The 15,353-nt window shown below is 52.4% G+C and overlaps 2 protein-coding genes across 2 annotated transcripts; both read right to left on the bottom strand.

The window, feature by feature from the left end:
• Positions 1-2,881: 2,881 nt before the first annotated feature.
• GCG54_00007417 (Small COPII coat GTPase SAR1) lies at positions 2,882-3,871 on the bottom strand (the record flags this gene model as incomplete). The annotated part of the gene is made up of 4 exons (XM_045407398.1): positions 2,882-2,922; positions 2,981-3,346; positions 3,510-3,728; positions 3,853-3,871. The coding sequence occupies 4 exons, from the start codon at positions 3,869-3,871 to the stop codon at positions 2,882-2,884; spliced, it is 645 nt and encodes a 214-aa protein (XP_045266843.1).
• A 1,008-nt stretch (positions 3,872-4,879) lies between these two features.
• Positions 4,880-7,120, bottom strand: GCG54_00007416 (uncharacterized protein; the record flags this gene model as incomplete). The annotated part of the gene is made up of 1 exon (XM_045407397.1): positions 4,880-7,120. One exon carries the CDS (start codon positions 7,118-7,120, stop codon positions 4,880-4,882), a length of 2,241 nt encoding a protein of 746 aa, XP_045266842.1.
• Positions 7,121-15,353: the final 8,233 nt, after the last annotated feature.

Here is a 15,353-nt window from a genome sequence, read left to right as displayed (position 1 = left end):
TTATACCTACTTATTTCCTAAGTCTTTAGTATTAGTTATATAAGAAACTATAATAGTATTAATCCTACTTCTTTTTAGGTTTAAGTTTTAGTTACTACTTATAAACTATATATAAGGTTTAGTATAATTAGAGGAAATATACCTATATTTCTTATAATTATAGTATTAGGTTCCTTAGAGGTTAGGTAGTTTACTATTAGAGCTAAGCGTTATATAGGGGTTTACTAAATAGTTATTCTAAAATAAGGTCTCTAGATAGTACTCCTTTAGATTTACTAATTAAGAGGGTTATAAACTACTCTTATAAAAGTAATTTAAGGAGCTTAAGTATAGTTACTTATATAACTTAGAGTAGCTAGTAAACTTTCCTATATACCTCCTTTCTATAATCTCCTATAGTCTTTATATATATAGGGTAATTATATATATATTAATATAATTAATATCTTACTTAAAGAGTTTATCTTTTAAGGTCTTAATAAAGTTCTAAAAGAATATATAAACCTTTATATTACTTATATTTAGCTTACTAAAAGCTTAGTTAATAGACTTCTAATAAGCTTAATATATAATAAGTTTCTTATTATCTTTCTAATAATATTATCTTAAGGTATTATAGTAGTTCTATTCTTAAAGTTTAAGTACTATATACTACCTTTTTATAAAGATCTTAAAGTTATCCTATATAAAGTTAACTTACTTCCCTAATATATCTATAAATATTTATTAATAAGTTTACTATTCTATTTATAAAGTATACTTTATTATACTTAAGGTTTATTAGATATACTAGTTATTAGAGTAGTTAGGGTAGTACTTATAAGCTTCCTCTACTATAATAAGTTAATCTTCCCTTTCTATACTAATAGATTTACTAATAAAGTAAGCTATATTATAATTTAGGGGTTTCTTATAAACCTTAAGTAATTATTTAATAAATACTTAGTTACTTAATATAGTAATAATTAGTTTATTCTAGTTAGCTATTATAGTTATAATCTATTATATTAATATTTAACTAGTTACTTTATCTAGCCCTCTAACTTAAGCTAGCTTATTAGCTATAGCTATAAATATCTAGCCTTATAGTTTATCTAATCTATAGGGAGGGGTCTTATATTCCCTATTCTCCTATATATACTTACTACCTAGTTAGTAAGTATTTAGTATAAGTAGCCTATCCTCTTTAAAACTTCTAGCTTTACTTAAAGTATAACTTCTTACCTCCCCTTATTAATTTATATTATCCTCTAATTATTCACTAAAGTTATCTTCCCTATATAAGCTTATATAGGCTATTTTACTTAGTACTTAGTAAATACTAAGTATAACTTCTTTAGTTTAATTAGTAGGTATTACTTAGATATATAGTACTATTATTATTACTAACCTTCCTAAAGTAGAGTAGAAGTAAAAGAATTATAAAGGTATTTAGAGGCTATAAGCTATAATTAAATTAAACTAATAGAAAAAGTACTTAAAAGGTAAGTATAGTATTATTATATTACTTTTACTTTCTTCTTCTAAATTCCTTCTTTTTTAGTCTTTAGTAAGTACTTATTAAGTCCTTATTATAGAGGGTTTTATACCTTAAACCTATAGACCTTCCTATCTATTTAGCCTCTACTAGCTAAGCTATCCCTAAGCCCTCTAGCTAGGTGTTTAGTCCCTTATATATCTCCTATATACTAAGGGGGCTCTTATTATTATTAAAGTATTTAAAATTATAATCTATTTTATAGATTACTCTAATATATAAGAGTATACTTAGAAGATATAAGATCTAAATATTTAATATTAAAATTAGTAAATTTAGGTAACTAAAGCTATATATTAGTAATTCTATATTTACTTAAGTATAAGGGGTTAATAAGATATTTATTATTTATAGTTACTTTAATACTTTTAGTTAACGTTAACTTAGTAGTAGTATATATACTATATCTACGCCTCTAAAGTAGAGCCCTTAAGGGGTTAAAAAACACGAGAATATAGCAGATCAGGGCCTTAGATCGACGTCCAAGGCTATGGGGGGAGGCGGGACGACGATGATCTCGGAGGGCTGAGCCGGGCAATGCCAATGCCTTGAATGCTTCGTTGCTTTTCAAGCATCAATGAGCACACTTTGTCATCATCATCATCGTCGTCATCCACGAAATCAAGAAAATCTTGGCTGTGGCTTGTGAATCCTAAAATGCCACACTCATACGTCGCCGCTTCCCACGCCTCCCAAACTTACATCCCGCCTGCTGACACGGTGGCCTCGGTTGCATCACCTCTGGGCCGGGATCACCATGGCACAGCGGCACAGCGCCTTGCGTGGAGCGTCTGCCTACCTAGGCATTACGTCGTCTTCAGAAACACAATGTGACATATGCACCTCTACCATCATTACCGTTCCGAAACATTGATGTTGATAATGTTTGTTGTTGATGCAGAACTAGCATAGCAGGCTAACGATTGAAACGCACAATAACCAGATTCTCCAAGTTCCCGGGCCCGAATGAGTATTCTAGCCTAGAAACCGTACATACTGCCTCGTGTTTGACTGACTTGGCTGCGTGGCCGACTGGGCAGCGAGCTCTGCGCCATGCCGCGTACTCATAATCCCAGTAACCAACACGCAGAGCTCTTCCAAAGCAGCAAACCTGCCCCATTACGCACTTTCACCCCCCAAGGATATCAGGTTCGAAAAGGGCCAGGATATGGACTCGGCCCCTTCGAGCAATTTGAACCGGAGCATCGTAGACGTGGCACCATGATTTCGTTCCCGTACGGACGTTTACTCTTTTTGTTTGCCAATTCTTGCCAATCGCCCGTGTACTCCATTCCGCCGTAAACACCGCCTGACCAGCTCTTCCCAGAGCAGTCGGTCCCATGCTTAGACGTACTGAGACAGCCACCGGATACCGTCGCCGTAACCTGCTGATGTTAGCCTTGCATGCTCCTCGCGCGTATCGGTAGCACTGGAGAAACCCACCTTGTCTAAGGACAACCGAGCACATGAAAACCTCGATGGGCCTGATACCCTCCAGAGGCACCTTGCCCTTGCCAGTCGTCTGGTACATGCCGAGCTGGTGACGGAGCTCCTCCTCAGAAATGGCGTCGGGGTGGTCAATCTTGTTGCCGAGGATCACAAAGGGGACCTTAGCCAGCTCCTCCATGGAGAGAAGAGCGTCAAGCTCGGCCTTGGCCTCGGGGAATCGCTCGTGGTCCTTGGCGTCGACGAGGAAGACGATGCCGTTGACTTCGGGGAAGTAGTCCTTCCAGAGGCGGCGGGCCTGCTGGTGACCGCCGAGATCGAAGGTTGTGAAGCGCACGTTGCCGATGGCGAGCTCCTCGGAAGCTGCAGACGCAAGGTGGTCAGTTTTGCTCCAGCTGGACTCGAGGACACGTGCGCACGGCTTCCCGCGGCATCGTCAACGTTGTTGGGACAGGGAGGTACTCACTGGGGTGGAGAGTGGGCTGAAGGATAGCAACTCGGTCGTTCTGGTGAGTGTGTTAGCCACTGTCCCTCGTGTCGGCACCGAAAGCTCTTGATATCCCATATCGGCGCATCCGGACCATGGCAGACGGGAGGTCTCTGGCAGCTTGCGGTCCGATTTGGGCTTTCGGGTATCGTACCTTCAACATGTGCAACAGAGTCGTCTTGCCGGCATTGTCGAGACCGAGGAAAAGGAGCTTGGCGTGCTTGTTGAGCAGACCAAGGCTCGAGAGGACGTTGTAGACTGCGATGGAACACAAGTCAGTTGATTGCTCTTCGACCAGGGATGGATGCTTGGCCCAGGAGCGGCGGCGATGAAGACGGCAGCATCGAGCGCGAGAGGAAGAAACAGCAAGCTGAGTACGTACACCAATCAATAATCCACATCTTGACGACGAAAGATCAAGTCTATTGTGCGTATGTGAGGTTGGTTCGGGGATGCGGTGGAGCAGATAGGTAGATTGAGGTCGGGATAGATTCGTTGTTCGGACTTTTGCTCCCAAGAGACAAGGCAATGCGGCGGACGGTGCTGTGCGGGTTGCTGAGTGCTGGCTGGATGGTGGGCTGGACTGGGCTATCAGCGGTTGGGGTGGAGTGCTGCTGCTGTGCTGTGTGCTGTCGGGTTCCAACTTGCTTGTGGTCGGTGCTGATGCTGAGGTGCTGAGGTGTGCTTATGCCTTATATTTGGGGCAAAACTTATCGGAGATGCTCCACCCTGGCAGGCAAAAGGTGTTGGTGCGTCAGAGCGAAACTCACTCTGGCCTTTTTGTGAGGATCACGGCAAGCAAAGGATGATGTTGTGCAGGCAGTGAATTTTTAAAGGTCTAAATCGTCGCCGTCTCTCCATATATGCAGAGTTTGAAGGAACACGTTGCGATTTTCCAGTTACTCAACACGTTGAGGCATCCGAACTTACTTCGAACTCAATGTCACGTAGATGGCAGAATCCGCCATTGCGGTAGGCCATAAATATCCTGTCAGGAGCTTTGTGGTCATCATGTATGGCAATGAGTCACTGTAAATGCGATGTGGACAAGTTGTTGGAGATCTGCGATATATCGCAGGAATGCAGTTGATCAGGCTCCCTAATGCTATGTGTTCGCTCAAACAACCATACAGCCTTCAAACACGCCATTCCAGGGGTATTCGTGCTCCGTCCCAACGATAGAAGACAAGAAAAATGAAGCGAAAGAAATGTACGAGGCCCCGTGCGTCGGGTTGGCCTCTGTGTAAAAGATATGTACAGTCCATCGGACAGTAAATAATATCATATATGTCATGAATTCCTCTCCCATGCCATGCACCATCCCATGCTAAACGCCGAGCAAGACACCCCTAGTCTCGCTGTAAATGCAAATCAACAAACCCCACCCGATGCAGAAAATTGTCTGTAATTTAGACGGAGAGAACGTAGTTGCCCTGGTCGATCTTGCCGGCCATGAGCAGACCAAGCTCTCTCATACGCTCACAGCCGAGACCGCGCTGTGGCTTGCGCTCAGGGATCTGACCCTTGCGAGCGCGGTTGCAGTACTTTTGGTAAAACTTCTCCTTGCGACGTTGTCGCTTTCTCTCCAGGCCCTTGACGATGTCAATGGCGCCACGAACGTGGATGTCGTTGGCCGGAGCCTTTGTGCGGCGTCCCTTGGCCATGTGGGGAAACATGGAGGGGGGGCGGGGGAGAGACTTGGTAACAGTAAGGCCGGGGCGAGAGGCCAGAGTCTTGAAGGTAATAGCGCCGTGTACATTGCGAGGGGATGCGGGAGGAGACCGCAGTGCCTGGGTAGGAGGGGGGGAGCGAAGACGGCGGGGAGAAGGGCCGTCAAAGAGGCAGCGTCCACGGGCCTTGGGGGCCGGAGAGGCGCGGCGCTTGATAGGTGCGGGAGAAGCACGGCGCTTGATGGGCGCAGGAGAGGCACGACGCTTCATAGGGGGAGGAGAGCGGAAGCGCTTGGGAGAGGTGTGCTCCGACTTCCTGCGACCTCTTCTCCTGTCCTGTCCATGGTGGAGGTCTTCCATCTTGCCGTGGAGGAAGTCCTCGTCGTCACTGCTGTGGTGAACAGGGTTGTAAATCTCCGCTTCGCCCTCGTCTTCGGGGTCCGAAGCAGGGAAACTGGGGTCAATGTCCTGAGGGATAAGCTGGAGCTTCTCGCGTCTGCGAGCAGCGAGGCAGGAGATGTAGGCATCCTCCATGGGGCGGTCCTCATCGAGGGTACCGCAGACAAAGTCGGTGCTGTCGGGGAGCTCAGGGGTGCCGGGGCGGATCTTCATACGCTGGGTCTTGCCGCGGCGAGCGCGGAGGCTGGTACGCGAGGCGATTGAAGAATCGGAAAGCTGCTCAGGGAGGGAGGGACGGCGAGCCACAGGAGTGGTGTCGATCTTCTGAGCGGTAGAGCGGCCGGGCGTCCAGAGGCTGAGATCATCGTCTTCGTCGTCCTCCTCGTCAGAATCAGCAAATCCCGTCTCCTCGTCGGTCTTGTAGCCATCCGAGTTGTCGTCGTCCTCATCCTCATCCTCATCGTCCTCGTCATCCTCATCGTCTTCGTCGTCCTGCTCCTCCTCATCGTCCTGATCATCGGCATCGTTCTCCTCATCGTCGTCGATGGCGGTCTCAAGATCATCCTCGTTCTCCTCCTCCTCGGCCTCCTCCTCGGCCTCAATCGCCAGCTTGCGGATGGCGTTCTCCTTCTGCAGGGTGTCGTCGACAGTGATGCGGCGGCCTTGAGAGGTGAAGGCGTGGCGAATCCAGTCATCCTCGCGGGGAACGTCGCTCGCAAACTCGTGGAAGTGAGAAGACTCGTTCTGCAAGTCGTTGTCGTTGGCGGTGATGTACTTCTTGGTGGTAGGCGACTTGACGTCGACAGCGATGCGAGGAGGTGCGAGAGTAGGTCGCGGGGAACGCGAGCGAGCCTTGCGAACAGTGGCGGGCGAGCTCTCCTTGAGGGAAGGGGGCTGGAGCATAGCAGCGGCCATCTCCAAGCGTTGAGGAGGAGTGTTCTGCGTGGAAGCAGGGCGCTGAGGAACGGGGCAGGCGAACTTGATGCAGCTTCTGCGCTGAGGCTCCTGGGCAGAAGGGGCCTTGACCATGGGCTGGGCCTGGATAGGCTCAGCAGGCTTGGGCTTTGCGCAGGCGAACTGGATGCAACGCTTCTTGGGAGCTTCCTGGGCGGGCTCCTGAGGACGAGCAGCGGCAGCTTGCATTGCCAGCTTCTGAGGCTCGTCGTTGAGACGAAGGAAGCGCATCTCGGGGATGGGAGGGCTGGGAGTGTTGGCGCGAGAAGGGCTGGTAAGGCCAGTGTCGCTCGTCAAGTCGGCGGTGGAAGCCAGGCTGATGTTGCTGGCCATTGAACGACGGCGGGCGAAGAAGGACATGCCCGGGCGGGCTTCGGGGTCCTCGTCCTCGGAAGGGCTGTGGAGCGCCTTCGTCAGAAGAGAGGTGTTATGGTCCAAGGTAGTGCGTCGGATAGGATTCCTCTTGAACATGCTGCTCATGGGAGAGACGGGCACCTGGGTGGGATTTTCCGGAGGCTCGTCAACATCGGCGGTCTCGTCTTCTACCATGGCGGGCATGTTTGCGCAATGTGTGGACCAGGCCAGGACGTTTGACGTCGCGGCGTCGTGTGTTGTGTTGTGCGTCATTGTGGATAGGTGAGGTCGGTCAAGAGGTGATTGAAGGGTTATATCGGGCTCTCGGCTCGAGATGTGGCGAAGGGTGGTATTCCAGGCCAAGTCGTTCAACGATGCGTCTAGCAGGCGTAACCGGTCGAAGGTCGACTTCGTGAGAATATGGTAGTAGTCGGTCGTAGTAGTAAAAGGGCTCGCACAAGCGGCTCTTGTAGTGGTTTGTATATGATGGATGTTTTGTTGTTATGTATGTCGAAGAGCGGGTTGCCCTCAAGAGGACGTGCAGAGCGGGAGATGGTCTCGGAAGACAACTGCAGCTGACCAAAAAGTGTCCCTAGGGACCGTGAGGCTATAAGGACAGAACGAACATCGTCAAAGGGATCTTGTTCTGAAGTAGTAGTGGCAGTTGAGGGAGATTATAGGACGACCGGGCGTTGCATCAATGTGAGGCGTAGTTGGTGGGATGGGAACAGGTAGATTCAGGGTCCTGGGTGTACAAGAATAACTGAATCGGAGTGTAGATCCCAAATGAAAGGGCGGGCTTGGGCGTGGCACAAGGATGACTGTGTCGTGGGCGAGCAGATGACGTCGGGCCTAGCGTGGCGCAGGAAAGGTAGTGTAGAGTGATGTGTGTTGGTGTTGGGTTGGGCGTGTGTGCGAGGGAAATATCTGGAAAGGATAAACGGCAACGGGCGGTAGGCAGTAGAGTGCTGTGCGCTGGGATAGATGCTCGGGCGGGTTGGAAGAAGTTTAACAGGTTCCGGGTTATTCTTGGCGTGTTCGGGGATGGACGTGGGATGAATTCAGGATGCTCGGAGGCTGAGGGCTTGGGCTCTTTTCTGGCCGAGCAGGAGTGTGGTGTCTGGGACAGCCAGTTAAGGGTAGGGGGCAGATGGGTATGTAGAAGTATTTGCCGGGGAAACCCAACGCCAACGGGGCCAGGACCTAGGACCTAGGACCTGACAGAGAGAGGTGGGAGTGGCGACGGGTACGGATAGAGGCCGCGCCTAGCGGAGGTCACTCGTCCAGCTTTTTTTTGTTGCGAGGGCAAGGCAAATTCCCTTTACCGCCTCGTTGGTGCTGCCCGTTGCTTCGGGAAGTGTGGTCGGGTGGTGTGGTGCGTGGTGTCTGTGTCGATTGATGGTGGGTGGGTGGGCGTATGAGTGTGTGTGTGTGTGCCAGCTGGTAGATTCCAGTCTGTTTCTCTCCTTCTCGCTTGGTCTGTATTCCAATAAGAAGGGAAAAGCAGAGAGAGAGACCGGCGGAGGGGAAGAAGAGTGGGCGACGGGCGAGTGATTGCAGATTGATTGAATGATGGGTGGGCGGGTATGTGGGCGTTATGCTGTAAGAGGGCGTGGGATGCGGATAAGGTCGCTGCAACAGTGCAACACGCAAGTCGTCTTTCGTTTCCTGAGGAGCTGTTCCGCGTCGTCCTCGTTGTCGTTGGTCAGGCGGGCAGACGGACGGGGGGTGAAGGGAAACACCAGCAGAATAAGGTGCGATTGGTGTGTCTGGCGTAAGGTGGTTTTTTTGGGGGTCCTCCCTTTGTGCGTCCTTGTCGCGTTTCTGCAGGAAATTTGGCAGGCCAGGCAGGACAAGGGAAGGGAGCCAGATGCGTGGACGCGGGTTGCCGAGGAAAAAGAAAAGGCTCAGACTTTGGATCAACCTCAGACCTTCGGAATCTGGATCTCTTGGATCTTGGGCCTGGGGCAGTAGACCTCAAAAGGCAAAAGGGAGAGAGAAAGTTGCTTGGCTTGGCAGTGCAAGGTATTTGAAGATCTTGGCAAAAGGGCGCTGCAGCAGCACCTGCGGACTGCGGACTGCGAGCTTAGAGCTACAGCTTTGACAGTTGACAGCAGCAGCAACAATGGGAGAAGGGCAGCGGGCGCTGGGAGATGCGGATGCGGATGCAAGCAAACCGCGCGGAGGGTTTTATTGCGATGCGGCTTTTTTCCCCCAAGTGAGGTCTCATTCACCCTATTTTGTTTTTCCTTGTGGCCCTTTTTTAAAACCCTCACCTCGTGTTTTTTACGCTTTTCATTTTGGGGACTGGGACCGGTGTTGGCCTGCGCGGGCTGGACCCCGTCGGTCAGTCAGTCAACAAATGCGTTGAACTTTTTGTTCCCTGGGCTGAGCTCGGACTGGTCCCCAAATTTGTTGCGAAATTTTTCTTCGCCTGTTCTCCCCGGCGAGCAGCCGTGGGGATGCTGGCTCTGCTTCGAATTTTTCTTCTCTCGCGTCTTCTCCCGTACGTCGCCGGGGGTGGCACGTTTACTGGATTGGGGGGAGGAAACTCAAGTGTCAGTGGGGGGAGCCCTGTCTCTCAGGGCTCGCAGGGGGGCCCTCCCCAAGCAAAACTTCCCCATTGAATGATGAAAAGGCGGCTAGGCGGAAAAAGGGCAAGCACAGGAAGCAGGAGACCAGCATCATCGACAGGCGGGCGGGAAATGGAGATGGATCGGAGTCTTGGGGAGGCTAAACCAGGCGTGCTGATCCAGACACTGGAGCTGGTTGGGCCCCACACGGTGCGCAGGCAGTCAATCTCGCTCTGGAAACACCCAGAGGCGCACGGCTGAGGGACCTTGAGGCACGCCTGTCGTCGGCGGGAAGCTGCGGCACTTTGTCGCCTTGCGTCGGGTACCGCGCCAAGGAACCTAAGCTTCGAGCCGAAAACGGAGCCAACGGCAGCCGTCGATTCCCACTGTGAGCGTTGGCTCGTGCTTTTTTTTGTCACCCCTTGCGGCAGCCGGGAATGGCAAGGCCGCCAAGGTCCATCACCGCCTCCCGGGCAATTGTCGGTACGTACTGCCCGAAGGCCCGTCGTCAATTCACATCCACTCACCCACTGAGGGTGGACAGCCAAATGAATGACACGGTGGAGTGCTGGTGACCAATTCTCGCTCCTCCAGTGGTCGGTTTGCGCGACGGGGACAGTCCTGACGGCATCCACATCGCTTGCGGTGAATGGGCGATGGGAGCCTCGCAGCGACAGCTCCCAGTCTGACGGTGAAAGGCCGAGGGACACGCGAGATGACGGCGCGCGGGATCCGTCCTCTCTTTTTTTTTTTTTTTTTNTTTTTTTTTTTTTTTTTTCCCTGTCCCATTCAATTCCCTCTGCTGACTGGCACTGGCAACGGCACTGGCACCGGCTCACGTTAGCTCATCTCGGTCAACAAGCGAGCAGTGACATGTCTGTTCCATATTACGTTCGTATGACCACAGGTCACCGCTGGTTCACCTTGGAACGATAATCTCCAGAAACCACCCCAAGAATGGACGCTACGACGCTACACCACAAACACTCTCACTCCAGTCGCGGGTTACAGTCGATGGATGGCGCCGTGTCAGCAATGGCCATGACCAGACGCATACCAAGTCAACAACCCTTCCGTCGACATGCAGCACCTGCTGCAAGCCCGCAACTGTCCTCGTGAGGCAGCCGTCCGTTCCTCTTGGCCCATTTCCGCGTTGTCTCATCTCATCTTTCAATCTGTCCCCGATTCCATCCTCCACTATTTGCTGCAGCCTGCAGCCAATGCCAGCTACCTACCTTAGGTTAGCTCTGACAAGGCGAGCTCTGACCTCTGCTTTCCCACTCTGTCCTCCGCTGGCCTGCTGCCCTGCTTCTTCCTGTCTCGCTACCAATCACCATTCAAACCACCATCCATCTCCAATCACCCATCACGAATACCAAGCAAAACAGGCAATCACCCTCAGGCCCTGCATGTGTCCAGTCAAGTGACTCTGGTCTGGTCTAAAGCACCACACCCCTCCGCCGCTGTCTTTGTTTCCTCCACTCTGTTGCTATTCACAGAACAATCAGCCTTTCAGCGCAGTCCACAGCTTGTTTGGGGTATTTTTGATATATTCCTTCTCCTGGCCCGGCTCTTGCCGAGGAATAATAGCCGCCATATTAGCTGTCTTGCTGCCAGCTGCGCCAGGCTCCAGCTGCACCACCAGAGACCATGACAATATCATCCAAAACGCCGGGCCTTGACTCGACATCGTGCCCCCCAGATGCCCGCATGGGCCGTCTCCTGGTTTTGCGTCTCCAGCCTTCGATCAAATTGAGACAATTTTCTCCTACTCGGTGCTGTCGTGCTCGCCTGCGCGAGTTTTCCCCAGCGCGCACTCCGAACACCATGGCCAGCCATCCTCGTCTTACACCATCAGGCACACCCGTTACCCGCAACCCTCGGCTGCAATCCGTTTCCCCTACAGCAACCCTTACCAGGCTACCCTTCGCAAGAACGACATCAGAAGAACGCACATGAACGTCTGCGTCCTCGATGCACCATGGAGCACATCAGACGGACTATGGCGCGCCATGCCCTTACCCTGCCCCAATTACCGCAAAGCACTTCCTGCAACTGCTTGGGGGCTAGCTGTTTGATCTTTGCCAGTTGATGGAGCTCAGGCAAGCTCAGCCCTTTCTGGATCCTCCATGCCGCCAATGCTCATGCCAATGCAAAGAGCATTCAGCATCTGACTGCTGCCCGCAGAGTAAAAGTGAAAGTGGCCCGTCACTGCCAGACCAGAGTAACACCACCAAAAAAAGGCGTTCCGGCCTCTAGCGTTGCGTTGCAGCTAGAGCAGCGCCAAAATAATCTCAGAAACCGTCTGCAGAATGCCAGCCACGGAGGGTAAACAACAGTCGACGGTCCTTCGCTTCGTCTTGCCAACTTTCCCAAGCACAAAGCCAAAATAAGCCCGTCCCGTCGACCATTGAGTTGCTCTAGCCGCTAGACAACAGGCAGCTCGTTGTTAGCCTGTTGTGATTCCCGGTTTCTTCACAAGCCCGTCGCGGGTACATGCAAGGCGCTTCTAGCGTGCCGTCGTCCGACGGTCGGCGGGCTGACCCCTCTTGGGCCCAATCCTCACGCCAAACATGCCTCCATCCACATGCAAGTGCTGGGTGTTTTGCTCTCAAGAGCCACACAGCAACTTTTTGCAGAACAGGAATCCTGCAGAGGGGCCCATCGCCCGGAAGACAAGCTTCAGCCAAACAGCCCTCATCCCGGCCCGTCTGCTTCCTGACTCGCCCAATGAGAGGCTAAGGAGGGCGCGGGCCATGCCATCGCCATGCCATGCTGGACGATGCCATGCATGGCCTCGGGTCACTGGGAAAGTCAAGCTCGCCCACGGCTGCCGCCAGCAGCAGACTGCCAGCACATCAAAAAGGCAAAACGCTGTGACATCAATTATATCATAAGCTGTACGTCCCTTCAAAGCTTGCTTTGCTGGGCCTTGCCCCATACAAGCCTGTCCCGTCGCTGTGGATGTCATTGTGATGATGATGATGAAGATGCCGTAGGTCCGGAGCCAGCAAGGCCGGCAAAGGGCAAGCCGCGCATTCAATCCCGAATGCAGAAGTTTACCCCAATATCCCGTCACCCGCCGCCGCCGCCCGTCACACGCAGCAGTCTCAGTCTGCCGAGACCGTGAGACCAAAGTATCGCAGAGCACTGTGTGATGCACCATGACGCCAGCCAAACCGCTGCGGACGAAAGCCAGAAGTGTGTTTCCCAGCTGCGACTTCTTGGCGTCGAACAGAGCCCAGCAGCAGCCAGAAGATGAAGCGCGGGATGCGGAATCGAGCACGCGCCGCGGGTGTTGCAGCAGCAGCAGCAATGTTCACCACCGCGGCCGTCCGAGCCGCAGCACCCCCCATACCATGCCTGCTTCCGTCCACTCACAGGCACATGTCTGGCGGGGTTTCAACTTCCTGCTGGCTGGCCACCAACGGGAGATCTGGCTCGGACACCGCCAAGAGATTCCCAACGGCCTCTGGCTCTTTGGTCCCTGCGCGGCAACAAAGCCGTCGACGCGGGAAAGACGCTATCGAGGCTTCAAAGAAGAGATGCCGAGCCTTGTTCTGTTTTGAAGAATTCTCATGTTTTGTTTTGGGGCTCAGCAAAGGCTCGCGAATCTCAGATATTTCGCAAAGTTTCGCTAAACGAAGCGGACGGCCTCGGTGCCGTCTTGGTACTCACTTGCGGTTCGTTGCGGATATCCCGCAGGAAATGTCGTCGCCAATGCCGAGCCGGCCGCTTGTTGATCTCCATTCCGGGCAACCGTGGGACCAAAGTGGCCCGGTTTGCAGTGTAAACACTGGCCCTCAATCAGGAGAGTGAACATCGGTGCGAGAAGAATCTCCGGCACATGCATGCCCTCCACTTTTTCGTGTTGTTGACCTCGTCCTGGACATGCTCATCTGCGGTCCTCTGGACGACGGGGGGCATCATGGCGGGATGACGGGCAAGCTAACGGGCGCTTCGACAAAAACAATTCGCGATTTTCCATGGCATTTACGACGCCTCCTCTCATTTCGTTGTTCACTAGGTTGTGGCCTGTTCTCTCCCTGGAGCAGCAGTTCCCCGGAGATATCTCCCTAGCCAAGAGATATCTTGCTAGGAGACGTCCTGCTTGTTGACGACACTGAGCGTCGCTGGCGGCACCGTGGACTCGCAGGATTGTGTTCCAACTTTCTTGCGTCCCTTCCTCAGACCTGAACAACGGCACGCGATGGTGCCGCCTCGGGCGTCCCCGACGAGACCAGAGACTCCATGTGTGAGTTGTCCTTCTCACCCCTCACGTTTTGCACCAACCCGCGCCCGCGGATCCAGGGGCTGGCGCAACTTGCGAGGGGAAATTCTGGAGTTCGAACACAACGCGAGCCAATTCCCACCCCGCGTCGCATATCCGCCCCCCTGTTCCATTAAACGGGGGCGCCTGTTAGCTCTCACCACGCAAATACCCCGCATTCAGGAGGACATGGCCTGCTGTTGCGACGACTGGCGGCAGGATTCACTGCAACCACGGTCTAGGTAAGGTAGTATGCATCTCTTTACGCGGTAGCAGCGGGTAGCGCCGAAAAAGAGAGGGATAGAGAGCAACGCCAACTGTTCCCCACGGCCTACGTGGGAGGGAACCATTGAGGTGATCGACAGGTTCGCTCCTCCATCGCTCTGCTCTCCGATGATTTGGCATCTTTCTTGGTGTGTAGCTTCTGCAGGCCGCAGACCATTGCCTTCCACGCCAGCCCGGCGCCAATCCTTTCCCTCCTCTCCCCCTCCTCGACGCCCAAAACTGTTCTTGACACATGAGATTCTGAAATGTCAAGCTCGTGGCGTCGGAGGGCAGAGGGTTGCAGAGTTGCACACGCGACGCATGGCACCCGTAAGCCGTACGGGTAGCTACATTGACGATCTAACCTTGCGAGAATGCGAGCTGGGCCGCCGGAGCCACGACGGCCTTGCCTGGTCGCCTCAAGCCTCTGTGAGACACAGTACCTGCCAGTAGTTCGGGGTTTCCTCTCCCCTAGCTGCTGAAGTAGCTTATGAGACATTGAAAAAAGAAGCTCCTGTCTGGAAAACCTGTGACAAAGGGAACATCCCCAAGGAGACTCCGGCATCAAGAAGGCCAGAGCAGGGGGTTCGGGAGCAGCTTCAGCAGCAAGAATTTAGGCTTTCTCCGAGTGACCAAAAAGAACGGGATAATTCCCTCCAACCCCTTCCGCCAGGTCCCATCCAATCGCCATGTTGGTCTCGTCGTGGGGGAAAGGGTCACAGGAGGCGGTGAGCGACAAGAAACAAAGAACGACCACCACCCCCATCGCTTCGAACAAAGAGGCAGCATGTCTCTCCAACACCAACCACAATCTCGAGGCCCAATTGGAGCGCTGAGATTCGTTCCTGTCTCGGGAGGCCGCTTTGGGTAAGGTCCTCGGTGGAAGGGGGCCCTTTTCCCCCCTCCAGACTACCAGCGATTCAGATGTTGGTCAGCTGCGCAGGAGCGATTGACTCTCGACTCTAGCGTGCCGGATTGTTTACGAATGGCAACAGGCATGGACATTGTTCACCTCTTTTCCGTGTGTGCATTGTTATTGCCCGTAATCTCTGAGGTTTGCGAGCAGGAACCCCTTCTCATGGCGAGATCCAGGGTCTTCGAGGGCAGACAAAGTATGTTGTACGCTTACAGAGTGACATGCTGCAGCCCACCACCCTTGTTTCTCGTGTCGGACGGGCGCTCGCATACGACGGGCAGTCGCATCGAGGAGCCATCTTTCCTGTGCTGGCTGACTCCTGTCAACCAACTCGTGATGACTGAACTCTCCGAGGGGCCCCATTGTCCTGCCTACTCGTGTTAGTGCCGCCGCTGCTAGACGACCCTGCGATCCTGTTGCCTTGCTGCGATGTAAGGGAAGCCTGATGCAGCTGGCCTTGAGATAGCGCTGGGTAGAAGAAAA

This window comes from Colletotrichum gloeosporioides (assembly GCF_011800055.1).
Source record: "Colletotrichum gloeosporioides strain Lc1 chromosome Unknown consensus_27, whole genome shotgun sequence".
Classification (NCBI taxonomy): domain Eukaryota; kingdom Fungi; phylum Ascomycota; class Sordariomycetes; order Glomerellales; family Glomerellaceae; genus Colletotrichum; species Colletotrichum gloeosporioides.
Note: the sequence above shows the minus strand (reverse complement) of the source record. Positions and strands in the feature narration are given on the sequence as shown.